The sequence below is a fragment of the Trypanosoma cruzi genome, genomic scaffold, assembly GCF_000209065.1.
Source record: "Trypanosoma cruzi strain CL Brener 1047053516989 genomic scaffold, whole genome shotgun sequence".
Taxonomy (NCBI): Eukaryota; Euglenozoa; class Kinetoplastea; order Trypanosomatida; family Trypanosomatidae; genus Trypanosoma; species Trypanosoma cruzi.
Genome location: NW_001849187.1, coordinates 1 through 8308, shown reverse-complemented (window position 1 = coordinate 8308; position 8308 = coordinate 1). Strand labels below are relative to the sequence as shown.

Sequence of the window (8308 nt, the reverse complement as noted above, 5' to 3'; positions counted from 1 at the left end):
CCAGTCTCCTGCAGACACACGAACTGCGCGGCGGCGGCGTGATTACAAACCGGACGTCTGAAGGTCAACCGACCGCAGAGTCGATGTGGACCCTTGTCCCCCGTGGCTGAGTGCCGCCACCGTGCTTCTTTGTTCCTCCCTTTTGCCCTTGTGCATGCCGTGCGCGCATGATGCCGCTCTTTGTTCTGCAATGCCGACCCACGTGAGCGAGAAACGACGCCTTGACTACTGGCAACTGACGCACTCACCACCCCACTTCCGCGCCACCACCACCACGTTCACGGACGCGCTCGATGGCTGGCGGTTGCAACAATGCCACGTGTATCTGCCTCGGCTTTTGCGTGTTGTCCACGGCATCGGGGTCGTCATGTGTTGGAGGCATTTGGTGAGGAGGGCGGTGGGAGGCCGATGGCATCACTGGGCTGACTGCGTCTGCGCGTCTTTTTGTCGCTGGCTGTGATGTGGAATATATGTGGCCGGATGCCGCTGCGTGCTACTGTGTCTGGCTACTGTTGCTGCTGCCTCTTCCTTGTTTTACCGTGCAGATAGAGATACTGTGGCTTGACCACCACAACTAGCGTTTCAAGGTTTTAGTAATTACTCGCAGCAGTAGTAGTAGTATTATTAGTAGAAGTAGCAGTGGGATAACGACCTGGCGGAATCGGGTCACTGTATTTGGCATCTGTAGGAAGGGATTTGCGGAGCAGGAGGCACGGTCGACGAGACGAGTGCGACACACCACGACAGCCCTGTTGATACCTGGTTGGGTTGGTGGATGTGGTCTGCGGTGGGTGCGTGTCCGCGCAGCCGGCACCGCGTGCGGCACAGGGCCATTGCGACTGTGCGTGTGGCGCTGCTTGTTCTGTTGGCGCTGGTTGCGGCGGCGGCGTGGATGCCCGCGGTGCATGCGGTGCCGTTGCGACTGCGGGGCGGCACGGTGGACAGAGCCATCACGGTGGGCCGCGCCGTGGACACGGTGCTGATGGACGGCGTGTACGTCACGAACGGCGTGGCTGTGGTGTTCGACGTTGCGGCGATGCTTCCCGGCGCGCTGCGCATCGAACTGAGGAACTGCGTGTGCGACGGCGGTGTGCAGATCTACGTGCGGGGCTACAGCGGTGAGCCGGCGAGTGACCGGAGCCTGGAGGTGAGCGTGAGCGGGCTGTCGGGGAGCTACTGCTCGCTCGTGTTTGTGCACAACCTGCCGGCACGCACGAACGTGACGGTCCGTGACTCGGCGATTGTGACGCCGGGACCGATGCGCTACTCCCAGCTGAGCGGGCTGACGGACGCGGTGGCGTCGCCGCTTGTGCTGCACGCGATTTCGCTGTTGCAGACGCAGCTGCGTGTGAGCAGCACCGTGCTGAGGTCGTCGCGGGCGGGCGGGTCGGCGGTGTACGTTGGCGGCGGTGTGGACCTGCTGTCGAGCGCGGTGGTGCTTGACGGCGTGTCGCTGGAGGCGTCGGGCGGTCCGACCGCGTCCGCGATGAATGTGTCATCCTCGTCGCGTCTCAGTCTGCGTAACCACTCGGTGTTCTCCGTGACGAACGTGTCGGTAGTGAGCAGCGGCGGCGGCATTGTGCTTGGCGAGCGCCTCGCGGTGTTTGATTCGGTGCTGCGCTTCGTGGGCGTCGAGGGGTCTGTCGCGTCGTCGCTGGTGCGCTGCGACGGTGGGACGGTCGGTGTCGGCGGGTGGCTGGAGCTGCGCGACGTGTGGGCGGTGGGCGAGGCGTCGTCTGTGGCATCGCTGTCGGGTGTGACGCTGAGCGGCGGCGCCGTGTCTATTGCTCGCTGCGCTGCCACCGGCGCGACGCTTGTCTCCGGGCTGACGATTACGAGCGGCGCTGTGTCCGTGCAGTGCAACCGTGCGGGCGGCCGCGTGCTGCAGAGCAGCGGCGACTACCGCATGGCCGGCCTGATCTCCGTGAGCGTGGTGCCGTGCGACGGCTGTGCGGCTGCGCTGGCGTGCTTCGATGCGCTGACGGCGTCGTTCTCCGAGTGCGTGTGCAGCTGCCGCGCTGGCGGTGTGGGCGACGCGTGCCTGCCGTTCGACGTGCCGCCTGCGAGGGCCGGCGGTGGTGGCGATACTGCGCAGGACTGTGTGAGTGGCGTGACGCTGACGGAGTCCGTGACGGTTGGCGGCGGGCGTGCGACGGCGTGCTTCGACTCGGTGGTGTTCAGCGGACCGATCACTGTGGCGGTGGACTTGCGCTCGATGGATGCGTTCGCTGACGCGCTGAACGTGACGCTTCGCCACTGTGTGCTTGCGGGCGGCGCGCAGCTGCGGATTGGCGGCCTCAGCGAGATCACGGCGCACCTGGTGCCGCACGCCCTAGTCAACATGACGAATGTGACGTCGATGGAGGGCACGATTGTGCTGCATGGCACGATGCCTCTGAACTCGAGTGTGCTGCTGGCGAACTCAACGCTGCGTGCGACGGTTGGCGGGTCGCAGTACTTGCCGACGACCCCTGACCACGAGGAATCCCGGTACGGCCCCGCGCTTGTCCTGGACGGTGTCCGGCTTCTGTCAACGCGTTTTGTCATGACGCGGTCTACGCTGGTGTGTGGCGGGGGTTCGTGCGCTGCGATCCTTGTGGAGCACGGCCTCGGTGTGAACCTGACCAGCGTCTTCTACATGGACAACTGCGCTGTCAATTCGCAGACGCACGTGATGTACGCTCTTGCGTCGGACCTGCGTGTCAGCGGCGGCTCCGTGTTCTCCATACAGAACAACTCGTGGAGTGTGCCGAGCACCGAGTACTACAAAGGCGCGCTTGTGTTTGGGGACGTTGCGGTGGATGGCGGCAGCGTGCTGCAGGTTGTGTCCAGCGAGTTCCGTCTCGGCTTCGCCATGTTCATGGCAAACACGCTGACTGTGACTGGTGGCAGCTGGCTGGTGCACCGCGACAACGAGTTCCGCACCGCCTACGTTGTGCACGTGGACAAATACGACGGCGTGGCGTTCCGCGATCAGAGTGTGTGGTCAATACTTTACAACGACTTTGGTTACGGCTCCTATTCGTCGACCACTGCATACATGACAAGTTTTTGGTCGGCACAAGACGACACGAGCCCGACCATCTACGGCACGTGCAACGAGCTAAGAGGATCTCCTGTGACTGATTACGATGAAGACCTCTATATTAGGACACCCGTGACGGCATTGGACTGTGGCACGTGTACCGTGGGCGCCGTGTGCTTTGCTGCGAGGACGAGCAGCATCCGCGGCTGTGAGTGTGTGTGCGCTGCTGGCGGCTACGGTGACACGTGTGTGCCAGCTGCGGTTCCGGACGGCCTTGGACCGTTCCCGCTCCCCGATGCGAAGGACACGGAGGTCCGCTGCGTGCACGGTGGCAGCATCAGCTCCGTGGACTATCCTGATCCCGGTGTGCGTGGCCTGTGCTTCGTCAACGTGACCTTCACCGCCGCGATTCTGCTGGACCTGTCGTACTTTAACGCGCCTGAACAGACACTCAACATCACGCTGCTGCAGTGCGTCCTCATGGGCCTGTCGATCAGGGGGAGTGGTGCGCGCGTGCACGTGAACGTGACATCCTCGATGCTGGATTCTGGTGAGCTGGAGTTTGAGGGAGATTTTGGCGCGAGTTCCCAGATGCTGGTGGCGGGCAGTAAGCTTGTGACGAACTTGGGTTACGCCATTCACTTTCCAAGGTTTACTTTGGGTGCGAACTCGGCGCTGCTGCTGCTCGACAACAACATGGAGGGGGATATTTACGCAGTTTATTTCCCCGTCGCTGTTGTCGTTGATGGTGGCGGGATCACTATGAAGGGAAACACACTGAGATCAAAGAAGAAGGATTACGGTTCGGCATCGGCCGTATACGTTCACACTGTTGACTTGAAGAACGGCGGCTATTTTGACGTCGAGAACAACAATATGAGCGCAGCCAGCGGCATTTATTTTTACGGGGATACTACTGTGAGCTCCGCGGGGCTGCTGAGGGTGGCTGACTGCACCTTCACTGGCAGCACGGAGGCTCTGAATTCTGCGCTGTTGTATTTGTACGGCTCGGTTGCTCTTCAGGGTGGTGCGCAGTGGCGTGTGGAGGGCAACAACGTGAGCGCAGCCTCAGTATTGAGTATGCCGTATTCCTGGCACAGTATTGAACTATCGGGCAGCGGCACCATCGTGTCGCTTGCACACAACCGTCAGGCGGACTCGAGTAAAGCCTTTGCGAAAATTACTTCATCGAACTCGATTGTGACGTCACCCGCACGGTTTGTGGTGGGGTGCAACATGCAGGGCGAGAAGGAGGTGTCGTACGACGGCGTGTTTCCAGAGAAAGTGGTGGTGTTTGGGTGCGGCACATGCAACGACGACGCGGCGTGCTACATGCCCGGGACGGAGTCGGTGGACCGCGGCTCGTGCTCGTGCAGCTGCAAGGACGGATGGCATGGCGCGTCGTGTCTTCCCTTCGAGGTGCCCGACACGGTTGTGCTGCCCGCGCCGGAGAGAGCCGTTGACGGCGACACGAGCTGCGTGGTGAACCAGACGCTGAAGAACCTCACGCTGAACATGTGGAAGACGCACCACTGCTACGTGGGTGTGACATTCAGCGGCGTGGGAGCTGCGCTGACATTTTCCCTCAACAGTATGCCGCTGCATCTCCCCATCAACATCACGCTCACTGGGTGCACATTCCGTGACGGAGCCACGCTGCAGTTTGTTGGAAGCACTGAGGTGGCCGAGTCGGCCGGCGTCCTTATCCGCGTGAGCCAGACGGTGATGCGGTCCTCCGTTGTTCTATTTAGGCGTGCCCTCCCGCAGCACTGCGACATCGCCGTCACGGAGGTTTACGCGGTGCAGTCCTCCGATATCCAGCTTTCAGGCACTGCAAGCAGCAGGCTGAGCGTGGTGATGCTGGACGACGTCGTGTTGACTGCGTCCTCGCTGCTGGTCAGCAACGTCAAGGCGCATTTATTGGATCATGGTGGGTATGGTTTGTACTCGACCGGGACACTGACGCTGGTGGGTGGCAGCTCGCTGTACACGCGGTACTGCAGCTTTGATAAATACACATACATGTTGTACATGCATAGGCTCATTGCCAGTGATCGCTCCGTTTTTGCGCTGCTCAACAATACGATGGCCACCGGGACAAGTTTCCTGTTTCAGTACCACGACTTCACCGTGTCGAATCACAGCGTGCTGCGCGTGGTGGGGAACAGCGGCTCCGTGTCCTACGCCATCTATGCATATGATTCTTGGACCGTCCGGAATTCAAGCTGGTTGGATTGGCGCGACAACGACGCGGGAGCGGGTGCGATGTTCTACTACTTTTCCTTTTACGCTTCCGTGAACATCGATGGCAGCAGTGTGGTGACGCTGACGGGCTGCAAGATGGGCTCAACGGGGTTGTCGGAGTCTCCGCTGTCGCGGATTGACGCCGGCTACGGGTTCGTTGCCGGATGTCTGACAGTTGCGGGCCGGGTGCTGACGACGGCGGCTGAAATGGAGCTGAATGGCATCACTGACGTGACGACGGTTGCTGCGTGCGGGGAGTGCACGAGGGACGGCGACTGCTTTGCTCCGCTGACGACGGCGGTCAGCGACTGCAAGTGCCGGTGCGCTGCTGGAGGGCACGGCGATGTGTGCGTCCCGGCGCCTGTGCCTGCTGGCCCACCACCACCACAAATGCTGCTCCCACCACCGCCACCGCCGGTTGGTGAGTGCATCAGCGACGTGGTGTACCCCGAGGTTGCGCAGGCTGTGGGCAGCGGGCTGTCGTGGCTGTGCTACCGCTACGTGACGTTCAGCGGGGGCGGCATGATCCTGACGGTGCTGATTGGGGCGATGACGGGCGACGTGGCGAACGTCACGTTCGATGGATGCACGTGGAGGGACGGTGCCGTGCTGGTGCTGTTGGGCAACGCGCACGCCGCTGTGGGGTCGCTGAACATCGTTGTCACCGGCAACACGTTCGATGACGCGCTTCTTAGCCCGGAGGGTGATTTTCCACCGCACACGAACATCACGATCAGCGGGAACCGCTTCACGGTCACGAGGCTGATCTCTCGGCCGGGTCTGGAAATATGGAGCCCGTCGTGTGTAGCGATGAATGGACTGGTTGTCAGCAACGACTCCGCGGTGGTGCTCAGTGGCAATGTGTTTCAGACCGTGACGGCATCGTCAAGCGCCATTCACGTTGTTGGATCTCCGCTGAGGGTGTCGTGGCACTCCCTGTTTGCTGTGATGGACAACATGTTTCATATGGACGGCGGTGGCGCTATGCTGATTCCTCTTGAGGGGTCTGGCCAATCCTCGTCGCTGGATGTACTGAACAACTCCGCTGTGGTGATCCGAGACAACATTGTGTCGAGGCCGGTGCAGTACTTCATGTTATTTCTTCGGGCATTACGTGTGGAATCTCTGTCAGCGGTTGTTTTTGAGGGCAATGACATGCAGGGAGGTTGGGCTGTGTTCTTCACCAACTACTATACCTACGTCTACTACAACTCCTGGCTGCAGTTGAGCGGCAACCTCTGCCGTGATTCCCTATCGAATGCTTTTGTCCACTTGTCCCCCCGGGTGAATCTCCGCGACTCCACGGTGTCTGTGTCCGGCAACCAACTCATGTCCAACACAGGGACGTCGACCGCACTATGGATATACTCAGGGTTCAGCGATCTCACAAACGGAACGGTTGTGGCCGCGTGCAACACTGTGAACGGCGGCGAGGAGGGAGTGAAATACGTTATTCCGTCCGTGGACAATGCGGCCATACTGAGCTGCAGCGACCCATGCACTATTGCGGCGTCGTGCTTCCCCGCGTACACGGCGACGGCGTCGAGTGATGGCTGCGCCTGCACGTGCGCTGAGGGCGGCCACGGCGATGCGTGCCTGCCCGTCGCTGTTCCCGAGCCCTCAAGCACTGACGGCGCCGAATTGTGCGTGCAGGACGTGCGTGTGGATGTGGATGTGAACGCCGGTTTCGGGATGTCGTTGGTGTGCTACGTGGGTGTGACCTTTGCGGCGGACGTCGTGGTGGACGTGGGCTTGATGTCGGGGAGCGTGCGCAACGTGACGCTGGTGAACTGCACGCTTGTGGGCGGAGCGAGCCTGTACGTTGTCGGGTGGCTGTCCGACCCGCCTGCTGGCCAGCGTGCCGATGTGTTGATCAGCGGGCTTGAGTCGCGCTCCGGCGGCGGCGTGGTGGTGGCGAACCGCTACCCGCCAGGCTCGCGCGTCACTGTGGTGGACTCGGTGCTGATTGCAGAGAAGCGTGTTGCGTACCGCGGCGCCTACGACCTTGGCGATGCGTCCGCGTGCCTCGTGCTGCACAACGTGAATCTGACGGGGAGCGTGCTGACGATTGCGCGCACGCAGGTGGCGGCTGTGTTCGACGACGCTGTTGGCGTGTTGGTGGTTGGCGGCGTGGCGCTGTCGTCGCGCGGTGCGCTGTACGTGGACGGGCTGTCGGTGCAGACGGCGCTGGGGCTGTGCGTGTCGGTGGAGGGCGGTGTCGCGGCCAGCGGCGGCTCAGTGGTGGCGTTTGTTGACAGCGACTTCCTGCTGTGCAAGCATGCGGTGTCTGTGCGTGGGGCTGTGAGCGTGTCGGGCTCCGCTGTGGCGCTTGTGCGGAGCGACTTTTCGTCGACGGGGGACTACGCGGTAGCGTTTGATTCGACGGTGAGCCTGGCCGGCGGGTCGATGCTGCTGGTGAAGGGCAACGTGCACGACAGCGTCTCGAGGGAGATGCTCCACGCCGCTGGCGCCGTGACCGCTGCTGGGAGCACGCTGAGCTTCGTGCACAACCGAGCGCTGCTGCCGCGGATGCTGTCGGTAAACCTGTCGCTTGCGGCTGGGGCGCATTTGAGGGTTGCATGCAACGACGCTGGTGGCCGAGTCCTGTCGACGGCGGAGGAGTATGCAGCGGCTGGTTTTGGCGACGCTGGGAGCATCGACGTTGCTGGGTGCGACGCCTGCGACGGGGACACGCACTGCTACGCGCCCGGGACGGCGACGGCGAGCATTAAGGACGGTGTGTGCGTGTGCGTGTGCGGCAGCGGGTACGACGAGGCGTGCGTGCCTGTGGGAGCTCCCGCGCTGCCGCCCGCTGCGGTCACCGCGTCGAGTGTGTTTGTCCGCGAGAACTTGACGGTGCATTCGGTGTTCGTTGTGCCTGCCGGTGCGAGCGAGGTGACGCTGCGCCACGTTGTGCTGGACGGCGTGAGTCCTGTGCTCTACGTGCCGTGGATGGCGCGAGACGGCGTGCGGATCGTTGTGCAGAACGTGTCGCTGCGTAACGGCGCCGTGCTGTACGTGATGGGCGGTGGAGCGTGG

At 62.2% G+C, this 8308-nt stretch overlaps 1 protein-coding gene and 2 non-coding genes across 3 annotated transcripts, besides 2 other annotated features; all 3 read left to right on the top strand.

Moving 5' to 3' along the window:
* Positions 1–8308: a sequence feature (areas not merged during assembly with more than two copies in the genome that could not be assigned to a particular haplotype).
* On the top strand, positions 34–113 carry Tc00.1047053506549.29. Its single transcript, XR_008255362.1, has one exon. It is a non-coding gene; the product is annotated as a C/D small nucleolar RNA (snoRNA), TB8C3C2 (small nucleolar RNA).
* Tc00.1047053506549.19 lies at positions 165–240 on the top strand. Its single transcript, XR_008255361.1, has one exon. It is a non-coding gene; the product is annotated as a C/D small nucleolar RNA (snoRNA), TB8C3C3 (small nucleolar RNA).
* Positions 606–641: a microsatellite.
* Tc00.1047053506549.9 (dispersed gene family protein 1 (DGF-1), putative) lies at positions 776–8308 on the top strand (the record flags this gene model as incomplete). The annotated part of the gene is made up of 1 exon (XM_800432.1): positions 776–8308. A coding segment is annotated over one exon (7533 nt), but the record flags the coding sequence as incomplete, so codon positions are not given.